This window comes from Heterodontus francisci, chromosome 1 (assembly GCF_036365525.1).
Source record: "Heterodontus francisci isolate sHetFra1 chromosome 1, sHetFra1.hap1, whole genome shotgun sequence".
Taxonomy (NCBI): Eukaryota; Metazoa; Chordata; class Chondrichthyes; order Heterodontiformes; family Heterodontidae; genus Heterodontus; species Heterodontus francisci.
In genome coordinates, this window is record NC_090371.1 from 9553611 (window position 1) to 9567346 (window position 13736).

At 49.8% G+C, this 13736-nt stretch overlaps 1 protein-coding gene across 1 annotated transcript in view; it reads right to left on the bottom strand.

Annotated features, from left to right (window-relative positions):
• Nucleotides 1–13736, bottom strand: part of LOC137367502 (serine protease HTRA2, mitochondrial-like) — a 62094-nt gene that overhangs the window by 11348 nt on the left and 37010 nt on the right. The window contains exon 6 of the mRNA XM_068028650.1: nucleotides 5936–6002. Coding sequence (XP_067884751.1) covers nucleotides 5936–6002 — 67 coding nt within the window. The remainder of the gene's footprint in view (nucleotides 1–5935; nucleotides 6003–13736) is intronic.

The window sequence follows — 13736 nt, forward strand, 5'->3', positions numbered from 1 at the left end:
ATTACCCCCACAGCCCCATGACCATAATTACCTCAACAGCCCCATGAGCATAATTACCCCAACAGCCCCATGACCATAATTACCCCAACAGCCTCCTGACCATAATTACCCAAACAGCCCCCTGACCATAATTACCCCCACAGCCCCATGACCATAATTACCTCAACAGCCCCATGACCATAATTACCCCCACAGCCCCATGACCATAATTACCTCAACAGCCCCATGAGCATAATTACCCCAACAGCCCCATGAGCATAATTACCCCAACAGCCTCCAGACCATAATTACTCCAACAGCCCCCTGACCATAATTACCCCAACAGCCCCATGACCATAATTACCCCAACAGCCCCATGACCATAATTACCCCAACAGCCCCATGACCATAATTACCCCAACAGCCCCATGACCATAATTACCCCAACAGCCCATGACCATAATTACCCCAACAGCCCCATGACCATATTTACCCCAACAGCCCCCTGACCATAATTACCCCAACAGCCCCCGGACCATAATTACCCCAACAGCCCCATGACCATAATTACCCCAACAGCCCCATGACCATAATTACCCCAACAGCCCCATGACCATAATTACTCCAACAGCCCCCTGACCATAATTACCCCAACAGCCCCTGACCATAATTACCCCAACAGCCCCCTGACCATAATTACCCCAACAGCCCCATGACCATAATTACCCCAACACCCCCGACCATAATTACCCCAACAGCCCCATGACCATAATTACCCCAACAGCCCCCTGACCATAATTACCCCAACAGCCTCCAGACCATAATTACCCCAACAGCCCCCTGACCATAATTACCCCAACAGCTCCATGACCATAATTACCCCAACACCCCCCTGACCATAATTACCCCAACAGCTCCATGACCATAATTACCCCAACACCCCCCTGACCATAATTACCCCAACAGCCTCCAGACCATAATTACCCCAACAGCCTCCAGACCATAATTACCCCAACAGCCCCCTGACCATAATTACCCCAACAGCCTCCAGACCATAATTACCCCAACAGCCTCCAGACCATAATTACCCCAACAGCCCCCTGACCATAATTACCCCAACAGCCTCCAGACCATAATTACCCCAACAGCCCCCTGACCATAATTACCCCAACAGCCCCCTGACCATAATTACCCCAACACCCCCCTGACCATAATTACCCCAACAGCCCCCTGACCATAATTACCCCAACAGCCCCCTGACCATAATTACCCCAACAGCCCCCTGAGCATAATTACCCCAACAGCCCCCTGACCATAATTACCCCAACAGCCCCCTGACCATAATTACCCCAACAGCCCCCTGACCATAATTACCCCAACAGCCCCCTGACCATAATTACCCCAACAGCCCCCTGACCATAATTACCCCAACAGCCCCCTGACCATAATTACCCCAACAGCCCCCTGACCATAATTACCCCAACAGCCCCCTGACCATAATTACCCCAACAGCCCCCTGACCATAATTACCCCAACACCCCCGACCATAATTACCCCAACAGCCCCATGACCATAATTACCCCAACAGCCCCCTGACCATAATTACCCCAACAGCCCCGACCATAATTACCCCAACAGCCCCATGACCATAATTACCCCAACAGCCCCCTGACCATAATTACCCCAACAGCTCCATGACCATAATTACCCCAACACCCCCCTGACCATAATTACCCCAACAGCCTCCAGACCATAATTACCCCAACAGCCCCCTGATCATAATTACCCCAACACCCCCCTGACCATAATTACCCCAACAGCCTCCAGACTATAATTACCCCAACAGCCTCCAGACTATAATTACCCCAACAGCCTCCAGACTATAATTACCCCAACAGCCCCCTGAGCATATTTACTCCAACAGCCCCATGACCATAATTACCCCAACAGCCTCCAGACCATAATTACCCCCAGCCCCCTGACCATAATTACTCCAACAGCCCCCTGACCATAATTACCCCAACAGCCCCATGACCATATTTACTCCAACAGCCCCCTGACCATAATTACCCCAACAGCCCCATGACCATATTTACTCCAACAGCCCCCTGACCATAATTACCCCAACAGCCCCATGACCATAATTACCCCAACAGCCTCCAGACCATAATTACCCCAACAGCCCCATGACCATAATTACCCCAACAGCCCCATGACCATAATTACCCCAACAGCCCCATGACCATAATTACCCCAACAGCCCCATGACCATAATTACCCCAACAGCCCCCTGACCATAATTACCCCAACAGCCCCCTGACCATAATTACCCCAACAGCCCCATGACCATATTTACCCCAACAGCCCCATGACCATAATTACCCCAACAGCCCCATGACCATATTTACCCCAACAGCCCCATGACCATAATTACCCCAACAGCCCCATGACCATAATTACGCTTACAACAGCTCAGCATCCTAAATACAGAAAATGGCAATAACTATTACATACGGATTTTAGAATTTTTCAGCAGAGGTGCTAGTAGCTCAGGAAATACTGAACCCCTTCATCCCATTTCCATTACACAGGGGCAAAGAGGGAGTGAGGAGGGTCTGTCAGACACTGAGGGGGTGAGGAGGGTGTGTCAGACACAGAGAGTGAGGAGGGTCTGTCAGACACAGAGTGTGAGGAGGGTCTGACAGACACTGAGGGAATGAAGGTCTGTTAGACACTGAGGGAATGAGGAGGGTCTGTCAGACACTGAGGGAATGAGGAGGGTCTGCCAGACACTGAGGGAATGAGGAGGGTCTGCCAGACATGCGAGAGCTAGGCGGGTCTGCCAGTCACTGAGGGAGTGAGGAGATTCTGTCAGACACTGAGGGAATGAGAAGGGTCTGTCAGACACTGAGGGAGTGAGGAGGATGTGTCAGTCACTGAGGGAATGAGGTGGGTCTGTCAGACACTGAAAGAGTGCGGAGGGTCTGTCAGACACAGAGGGAATGAGGAGGGTCTGTCAGACGCTGAGGGAATGAGGAGGGTCTGTCAGACGCTGAGGGAATGAGGAGGGTCTGTCAGACGCTGACGGAATGAGGAGGGTCTGTCAGACGCTGAGAGAGAGAGAGGCAGGTGTGTCAGACACAGAGAGTGAGGAGGGTCTGTCAGACACAGAGAGTGAGGAGGGTCTGTCAGACACAGAGTGTGAGGAGGGTCTGTCAGACACAGAGTGTGAGGAGGGTCTGTCAGACACAGAGTGTGAGGAGGGTCTGTCAGACACAGAGTGTGAGGAGGGTCTGTCAGACACAGAGTGTGAGGAGGGTCTGTCAGACACAGAGTGTGAGGAGGGTCTGTCAGACACAGAGTGTGAGGAGGGTCTGTCAGACACAGAGTGTGAGGAGGGTCTGTCAGACACAGAGTGTGAGGAGGGTCTGTCAGACACAGAGTGTGAGGAGGGTCTGTCAGACACAGAGTGTGAGGAGGGTCTGTCAGACACAGAGTGTGAGGAGGGTCTGTCAGACACAGAGTGTGAGGAGGGTCTGTCAGACACAGAGTGTGAGGAGGGTCTGTCAGACACAGAGTGTGAGGAGGGTCTGTCAGACACAGAGTGTGAGGAGGGTCTGTCAGACACAGAGTGTGAGGAGGGTCTGTCAGACACAGAGTGTGAGGAGGGTCTGTCAGACACAGAGTGTGAGGAGGGTCTGTCAGACACAGAGTGTGAGGAGGGTCTGTCAGACACAGAGTGTGAGGAGGGTCTGTCAGACACAGAGTGTGAGGAGGGTCTGTCAGACACAGAGTGTGAGGAGGGTCTGTCAGACACAGAGTGTGAGGAGGGTCTGTCAGACACAGAGTGTGAGGAGGGTCTGTCAGACACAGAGTGTGAGGAGGGTCTGTCAGACACAGAGTGTGAGGAGGGTCTGTCAGACACAGAGTGTGAGGAGGGTCTGTCAGACACAGAGTGTGAGGAGGGTCTGTCAGACACAGAGTGTGAGGAGGGTCTGTCAGACACAGAGTGTGAGGAGGGTCTGTCAGACACAGAGTGTGAGGAGGGTCTGTCAGACACAGAGTGTGAGGAGGGTCTGTCAGACACAGAGTGTGAGGAGGGTCTGTCAGACACAGAGTGTGAGGAGGGTCTGTCAGACACAGAGTGTGAGGAGGGTCTGTCAGACACAGAGTGTGAGGAGGGTCTGTCAGACACAGAGTGTGAGGAGGGTCTGTCAGACACAGAGTGTGAGGAGGGTCTGTCAGACACAGAGTGTGAGGAGGGTCTGTCAGACACAGAGTGTGAGGAGGGTCTGTCAGACACAGAGTGTGAGGAGGGTCTGTCAGACACAGAGTGTGAGGAGGGTCTGTCAGACACAGAGTGTGAGGAGGGTCTGACAGACACAGAGTGTGAGGAGGGTCTGACAGACACAGAGTGTGAGGAGGGTCTGACAGACACAGAGTGTGAGGAGGGTCTGACAGACACAGAGTGTGAGGAGGGTCTGACAGACACTGAGGGAATGAAGAAGGTCTGTTAGACACTGAGGGAATGAGGAGGGTCTGTCAGACAGTGAGGGAATGAGGAGGGTCTGTCAGACACTGAGGGAATGAGGAGGGTCTGTCAGACATGCGAGAGCTAGGCGGGTCTGCCAGTCACTGAGGGAGTGAGGAGATTCTGTCAGACACTGAGGGAATGAGAAGGGTCTGTCAGACACTGAGGGAGTGAGGAGGATGTGTCAGTCACTGAGGGAATGAGGTGGGTCTGTCAGACACTGAAAGAGTGCGGAGAGTCTGTCAGACACTGAGGGAATGAGGAGGGTCTGTCAGACACTGAGGGAATGAGGAGGGTCTGTCAGACGCTGACGGAATGAGGAGGGTCTGTCAGACGCTGAGGGAATGAGGAGGGTCTGTCAGACGCTGAGGGAATGAGGAGGGTCTGTCAGATGCTGAGAGAGAGAGAGGCGGGTCTGTCAGACACAGAGAGTGAGGCGGGTCTGTCAGACGCTGAGGGAATGAGGAGGGTCTGTCAGACGCTGAGGGAATGAGGAGGGTCTGTCAGACGCTGAGGGAATGAGGAGGGTCTGTCAGACGCTGAGGGAATGAGGAGGGTCTGTCAGACGCTGAGGGAGTGAGGAAGGTCTGTCAGACACCGAGGGAGTGAGGAGGGTCTGTCAGACACTGAGGGAGTGAGGAGGGTCTGTCAGACACTGAGGGAGTGAGGAGGATGTGTCAGTCACTGAGGGAATGAGGTGGGTCTGTCAGACACTGAAAGAGTGCGGAGGGTCTGTCAGACACTGAGGGAATGAGGAGGGTCTGTCAGACACAGAGGGAATGAGGAGGGTCTGTCAGACGCTGACGGAATGAGGAGGGTCTGTCAGACGCTGAGGGATTGAGGAGGGTCTGTCAGACGCTGAGGGAATGAGGAGTGTCTGTCAGACATGGAGCTAGGCGGGTCTGCCAGTCACTGAGGGAGTGAGGAGGGTCTGTCAGACACTGAGGGAACGAGAAGGGTCTGTCAGACACTGAGGGAATGAGGAGGGTGTATCAGTCACTGAGGGAATGAGGAGGGTCTGTCAGACACTGAGGGAACGAGAAGGGTCTGTCAGACACTGAGGGAATGAGGAGGGTGTATCAGTCACTGAGGGAATGAGGAGGATCTGTCAGACACTGAGGGAGTGAGGAGGGTGTGTCAGTCACTGAGGGAATGAGGTGGGTCTGTCAGACACAAAGAGTGAGGAGGGTCTGTCAGACACAGAGAGTGAGGAGGGTCTGTCAGACATTGAGAGAGTGAGGAGGGTCTGTCAGACACAGAGAGTGAGGAGGGTCTGTCAGACATTGAGGGAGTGAGGAGGGTCTGTCAGACACTGAGGGAGTGAGGAGGGTCTGAGACATTGAGGGAGTGAGGAGGGTCTGTCTGAGACTGAGAGATGAGGTTTTATGAGACTCTTTGACAGATGCATGTCTACTGGGAACTTACTGAGGGGTGAGGGTGAGCATCAGAACTCCAATGTAACGATGTTTTGTGTCAGACCCAAACCAGGATTCTGCAAATAATCAAATAAACTATTAGAAATAGTAAACTAATAATAAGCTATAAGAACAGAGAAGAGGCACCGGGCTGTGTCAGTGAGCCACAACTGTCCAATCACAGACTCTCACTCCATCACCTGAGTTCATTCTTCTGGACCTCTAATCACCAGTGGGTCACGCACTGTCCTCTCACACTCTGGGACAGTGGGTCACGCACTGTCCTCTCACACTCTGGGACAGTGGGTCACGCACTGTCCTCTCACACTCTGGGACAGTGGGTCACGCACTGTCCTCTCACACTCTGGGACAGTGGGTCACGCACTGTCCTCTCACACTCTGGGACAGTGGGTCACGCACTGTCCTCTCACACTCTGGGACAGTGGGTCACGCACTGTCCTCTCACACTCTGGGACAGTGGGTCACGCACTGTCCTCTCACACTCTGGGACAGTGGGTCACGCACTGTCCTCTCACACTCTGGGACAGTGGGTCACGCACTGTCCTCTCACACTCTGGGACAGTGGGTCACGCACTGTCCTCTCTCACTCTGGGACAGTGGGTCACGCACTGTCCTCTCACACTCTGGGACAGTGGGTCACGCACTGTCCTCTCACACTCTGGGACAGTGGGTCACGCACTGTCCTCTCACACTCTGGGACAGTGGGTCACGCACTGTCCTCTCACACTCTGGGACAGTGGGTCACGCACTGTCCTCTCACACTCTGGGACAGTGGGTCACGCACTATCCTCTCACACTCTGGGACAGTGGGTCACGCACTGTCCTCTCACACTCTGGGACAGTGGGTCACGCACTATCCTCTCACACTCTGGGACAGTGGGTCACGCACTGTCCTCTCACACTCTGGGACAGTGGGTCATGTACTGTCCTCTCACACTCTGGGACAGTGGGTCACACACTGTCATTGAATCTTTGCACTCACATTTCCCAACTGTTAATAAAGTGTTCCATTATTTTTAATAATTTTTCTTGAGAACTTGTGTTAAAACTGAAAAGATTTCATGGATGTGTTTTGTTGACAAGTTCACCAACAGGACAAGATGTTGTTTGAAAGCCACCTGTGATTTGGGCTCAGAAAACAGCAGAACCCTTGGATTTCCGGAGAAATAAACGGTTACAGAGAAGCCACGTGTCAAGGTTTACGGCGGTCAGGAGGTCGACTCTCTGGGGTTTGAACATTGTTTTCAGTTTTAGTTGTGGTGTGAACTGTTTGAAGACAGTTGGTGTTTTCCTGCCAAGGAAAACCACTCATCTCCCCTCCTTCTCTACCCTTCTGAAGAAGAAATCGCCAACATCCAGTGTGAATAAAAAAAAATCTCTGGTGCCGTTTCGCTCCACAGGAGCTAAAATAAACCTGTGATTCAAGTGTGTGCTGGCGCAAAATCCTAGATGCCACGTTGCTCCTAGAAAATCTAATAGAATAATTCTCGACAGCTCCAGAACGGACTGCTTCTGAAATAATCCCAGTGACCCATCTCCGTATACCCAGACGCCAGACCAAAGAAGGGACAACTGACTTCCTTCCATATCTTCTTTTTTCATCAAGAATTTGCAAGTATTTGGCCAAAGAATTTTTGGTCTCTTTTTTTTTGTAACTGACCTCTGCAGAGTGAATTTCTGTATTTTTTCTAGAGAGAGTGTGCGTGTGTGAGTGTAGATGAAGACCAGTGATTCCAGTCTGTCCTACAAATTGGATGCAGCTGACTGAAAATACAAGGGTACTACCTCTATCTGAACACCCCATACATACCCAGCTCTCACTGCTGGCTCCAAGTGCCACACCCCGGTACACCGTCTCAGCTGACGGGCGAAACGTAGCGAGGGGAGAAATGATGAACATGACACCATCTGGGCGGATGTCTTTCTTGATGAAGTTAACGGCCAGGGCAGAAGGATTCCAAGTGACCATCAGGTTCTGGGCCAAAGGCGTACCACACCATGTTGCGTGGACTACGATTGTTGGTATACCAGCTATGGATAAAATAGCAAGGGAAGGAGGGTCGCTTCAAGCCTTAGTTGGCAACCCACCTAGGAGAGGGAAACTCTGAATCCAAACCTATGGCTTGAAGACCTTGCTGCTGCCGTCCCAGTTCACTGGGCCATGACTGATGAGCTCCAGGCTTAAAGGGTGGGGGTCAGTCAGCGCAAGCTGTACTCCACCTGAAAGCACCACTGTGCAGGCAGGAAGGAAATCCAAGGAGAAAAAATTCTGAAACTCACCTGGTGGAATGTGAGAACAATGCTCGACTCTAGTGACAACAGCCGTCCCCAATGACGTTCAGCCCTGGTGGCCCATGAGCTAGCCAGACTGGACATTGATATAGTGGCCCTGAGTGAGATCCGCTTTTTGGAGCAAGACAGCCTGACAGAACGCAATGTTGGCTACACCCTCTATTGGTCAGGTAGACCACAAGGTAAACGACGCCTCTTCGGTGTCATCTTCATAGTCTTCTTCACCATCGCCACTAAACCTTCAAGCCGGCCAATCGGCCATTCTGAACGCATCATGTCCCTGCACCTCCCCCTCCAAAAGCAGAGCATGTAATTCTCATCTGCGTTTATGCTCCAACCCTGAAGGCTAACCCAGCTGACAAAGACAAGTTCTACACAGATCTCTGTGAACTCATCCAGAATACCCCTCCCAAGGACAAAACTGTCGTCCTTAGCGATTTCAATGCCAGAGTGGGCCGTGACAGCCTAGCATGGAAGGGAGTGCTCAGAAACCACGGAGCTGGAAACTGTAATGAAAACGGATGTTTACTCTTGGAACTCTGTGCAGAAAAGCAGCTGTCCATAACCAACACATTCTTTCAACAAAAAGATCATTTCAAGTCCACATGGATGCATCCCAGCTCTAAACACTAGGACCTGATAGATTACATCTTGGTGCACCAGTGTGACCTAAAGGACCTCCTGCATAGTGCTTACTGTCATACAGACCACCGGCCATACACACTTCAAGCCTAAGCCCAAGAACAGGCCTAGAGACAACCCATCAAAGGAATTTCAAGTCAGCAACCTGCAAACCTCAGAAATAGATATCAAGCAACCTTACAGACTAGACTGGAACATCCTGATTCCAGTCCAGAAGAACTCTGGGAACACATCGAGGCTGCAGTACTGGATACTTCCAACGAGGTCATCGAACCCAGCATCAAGAAGAATAGGAACTGGTTTTCTGAAAATGACAAGGATATTCAAGATCTGCTAAAAATAAAAAGGTCAGCTTTTCAGGCTCACCTGGCTCAGCCGGCCAGCCAAGAGAAAAAGACAGCCTCCCCTCAATGTAAACTGCGGAACATCCAAAATGACTGGCGGATGGCACTTGTGGAAAAACCTCAACTGTACGCTGACACTGGCAACATAAAAAGTTTCTATGAAGCACTAAACTCTGTCTATGGACCAGCATATCAAAGCAAAAACCCCTGGAGGAGCACCAATGGCAAGACCTCACATACCAACAAGGAGTCAGTCCTGGATTGCTGGTCGGAGCACTTTGCAACTCTCTTCAGCACCAAGTGCACAGTGTATGATACTGCCATCAATCGCATCCAACAACAGCCTGTCAAAGAAGAACTAGATGACAGCCCAACTCTGGAGGAAACTGTAACCGTCATCAACCAGAAGAACAACAACGAAGCCCCCGGCGCCAATGGAATTCCACCTGAAGCCTTGAAGCATGGTGGCCCTGCCATACACAACAAGCTCCATGAGTTTTTCAGAGCCTGCAGGTAACAGGGCAAGATTCCATGGGATCTTTATGATGCCGTTATCATCACCTTGTACAAAAACAAAGGAGAAAAATCAGACTGGTCCACCTACCGTGGGATCACCCTCCTTTTTATTGCTGGGAAGATCCTGGCTAGAATACTTCTGAACAGGCTTGTGCCAACCATTGCGGGAAAAAACCTCCCAGAGAGCCAGTGCGGTTTCAGAGCAAACAGAGGCATCACAGACATGGTATTTGCACTCAGACAATTACAAGAAAAGTGTCGTCACTTTCGTAGACCTCACCCAGGCATTCGACACTGTGAGCAGAGATGGACTTTGGAAAATCCTTGAAAAAATTGGATGTCCACCCAGGTCCCTGGCCATGGTGAAGCAGTTTCATGAAAATAAGTACGGACAAGTCAAGAAAAACAGTGACGTCTCGAGTCCCTTCCGTATCTCCAATGGGGTGAAGCAGGGACGTATGCTGGCCCCAACCTTATTCACCATCTTTTTCAGCATGATGCTGCAGTGGGCAACGGAAGAGGGAGTTTATGTACGCTTCCGGACTGAGGGAGGCCTTTCCATCCTCAGGCTCACACAAAGACACAAGAAAAACTCATCCATGAACTTCTTTTTGCTGATGACTGTGCTCTCCTGACCCACAGACAGTCAGACCTGCAATGTATAACAACACGTTTTTCCGAGGCGGCACAAATCTTCACACTAAAAATCAGTTTAAAGAAAACTGAAGTCCTGCATCAGCCTGCACCCCAAAAAGAATATAGACCACCAAGCATTGTCATCAAGGGAACTGAGCTGAATGCCGTCAAGCAATTTAACTTATTTGAGGCGCGTCATCTCGTTTGATGCCACCATAGACAAGGAAGTGGACAATAGGCTCTCAAAAGCAAACAGTACATTCGGCAGACTCTACAAACGAGTGTGGAGCAACCACAGCCTCAGAGCACAGATCAAACTCAAAGTGTACAAAGTCATAGTCCTCACTATCCTTCTGTATGGTGCCGAGCCATGGGTCCTATACCGCCATCTTGTACGCCTTCTAGAGTGCTTCCATCAGCACTCCCTCCGCAGCATCCTCAAGATCCGCTGACAGGACCGCATCACATTGAAGTCCTGGAAACAGCCAACATCACCAGCATTGAGGCCATCCTCCTGCAAAGCCAACTGCGTTGGGCGGGTTATGTTGCCCAGATGGACGACAGTCGCCTGCCCAAGATCGTGTTGTATGGAGAGCTGACCATTAGTAAAAGGAACAGAGGGGCCCCATGCAAACGTTTCAAGGACTCCCTGAAGAAGCCCCTCTCTGTGTGCCACATCGACCATCGCCAGTGGGAAGCACAGGCCATAGATCGTGATGCCTGGAGATGCTCAATCAGGAGGGCTACAGACACCTTTGAGACTGAGCGAAGAACCAGCATGAAAGAGAAAAGAGATAGATGCAATTGCCCCCAGCATCGACTACACCTTCACTTGTACCCAGGCCCACCAGTGGGCCTGCAACCAATGACTACAACCTTCCCAAAATCTTTGTCCGTGAAGAAATGCCAAGAGAGTGAGAGTTACTTCATTACTGGTTAAGTCTTGTTTTATAATAAACTGATAATTTTGTGGTTTATTAAAGAAACCTGGTTGGTGTATTTATTCTGGGATAAAAAAAGTATATGATTGGCTGTATCAGTAACCGGGTAAACATTTAAATAGATGTTGTGACCTGTGGAGAAGTGGAACTAGAAAGGACAGTGCACTCCTCCTGCCTTGGACATAAGTGTCAACAAATAACCAGGCCAAATGGGTCTGGCACTTTTGAGTTATATTTCTCTCTCCAGATATGGATAGAAAGCCGAGTGCTAGAGGTAAGGTGAGAGTTAATGTCCACATCAAGGCAGCATTTGACTGAGTATGGTATCAAGGAGCCCTAGTAAAACTGATGTCAATGGGAATCAGGAGGAAAAGTCTCCACTGGTTGGAGTCATACCTAGCGCAGAGGAAGATGGTTGTGGTTGTTGGAGGTCAATCATCTGAGCTCCAGGACATCACTGCAGGAGTTGCTCAGGGTAGTGTCCTAGGCCCAACCGTCTTCAGCTTCTTCATCAATGATCTTCCATCAATCATAAGGTCATAACATTGGGCTATTCACTGACTCCAGTGTTCAATCCTACTCAACACACCCTCTCATAATGAAGCAGCACGTGCCAACCTACAATAGGGTCTGAATAACATGCAGATTTCAGCAGCGTATCCCCCAGCCTCACAACCCTCTGTGTAAAATGGTTTCTCCTGCTCTCTGTCCTAATCCTCATAACATGGCCCCTTGCTCCAGGCCCCCTCAATCCCGTTCCTTCCTAATGTTAAACACCTCTTTTCAAATCAGCACATAAACTAAAAGCAAAATACTGCAGATGTTGGAAATCTAAAATGAAAACAGAATATGCTGGAAATATTCAGCAGGTCAGGCAGCATCTGTGGAGAGAGTTAACGTTTCTGGTTGATAACCTATAGAATCATAGAATGGTTATAGCACAGAAGGATGCTGTATGTCCATGCCAGCTCTCTGGAAGAGCCACTTAACTAGTCCAACTCCCCTGCCTTTTCCAAGTAGCCCTGCAAATTCTGTCTCCAGATAAATGTGAACCTGCCTCCACCACACTCTCAGGCAGTGCATTCCAGATCCTAAACCCTCGCTGCATAAAAAAGTTTTTCCCCATGTCACTTTTGCTTCTTTTACCAATCACCTTAAATCTGTGTCCTCTGGTTCGGGATCATTCTGCCAATGAGAACAGTTCCTCTCTACTCTGTCCAGACTCCTCATGATTTTGAACACCTCTATCAAATCTCCTCTCAAACTTCTTGAAGGAGAAGAGCCTCAGCTCTCCAGTCTATCCATCTAACTGAAGTTCGTCATCCCTGGAACTATTCTCGTAAACCTACTCTGCACCCTCTCTAAAGTCTTCACATTCTTCCTAAAGTGCAGTACCCAGAATTGGACACAATATTCCAGTTGAGGCCAAACCAACATTTTACAAAGATTCATCATAACAACCTTGTTTCTATTCTTTTATTTATAAAGTCCAGGTTCCCATATACTTTATTAACCGCTTTCTCAACCTGCCCTGCACCATCAATGATTTGTGCACAGATGGCCCCAGGTTCTTCTGCTCCTGCACCCCCTTTAGAATTGTATCCTTCGTTTGTTTCCTACTAAAATGAATCACTTCACACTTCTCTGCATTAAATTTAATCTGCCACTTGTCCACCCATTCCACCAGCTTATGTCCTCTTGAAATCTATCACTATCCTTCTCACAATTCACAATACTTCAAATACTGCCTGACATCAGAATAGAAATGCTAGAAATGTGACAGGTCTTCAGCAAGTATAAGGCAGGGAAATGGGATGGGGAGGAAAGAACAAAAGGGAAGGTCTAAGATAGGGTGGAGGGTAGGAGAGATTAAAATAACAAAGAGATGACAGTGCAAGGCAAGAGGAAATGATAATGGAACAAGTAAAGAGACAAAGGATGCAGGTAGAAGAGGTGCGAATAGGAAAAAGAGTCATTACCAACAGCTGTTGTCCAAAAACAAAAAAAAAAGAATTGGGAGCAGTGTTTATGATCTGAAATTGTTGAACTCAGTGTCAAGTCTGGAAGTTCCTAATTGAAAGACGAGGTGTTGGTCTTCGAGGTTACGTTGAGCTTCACTGAAACAGTGTAGGAGGCAGAGGACAGAAAGGGAGTTCTGATAAAACCTCATTGACCTGAAACGTTAATGCTGTTTCTCTCTTCACAGATGCTGCCAGACCTGTTGAGTATTTCCAGCATTTTCTGTTTTCACTCCGACTCAATCTTCTCTGTTTAAATGAAAACAGCCCCACATTGGCCAAATCTTTTTTTCCCAATTCGTATTCCCTCATCTCCAGCAGCATGCCAATGAATCTGTGCTGTATGCTCCCTACAGTCTCAATATCCTTCCGGGAGTGTGAAACCCACAGTGCACACATTC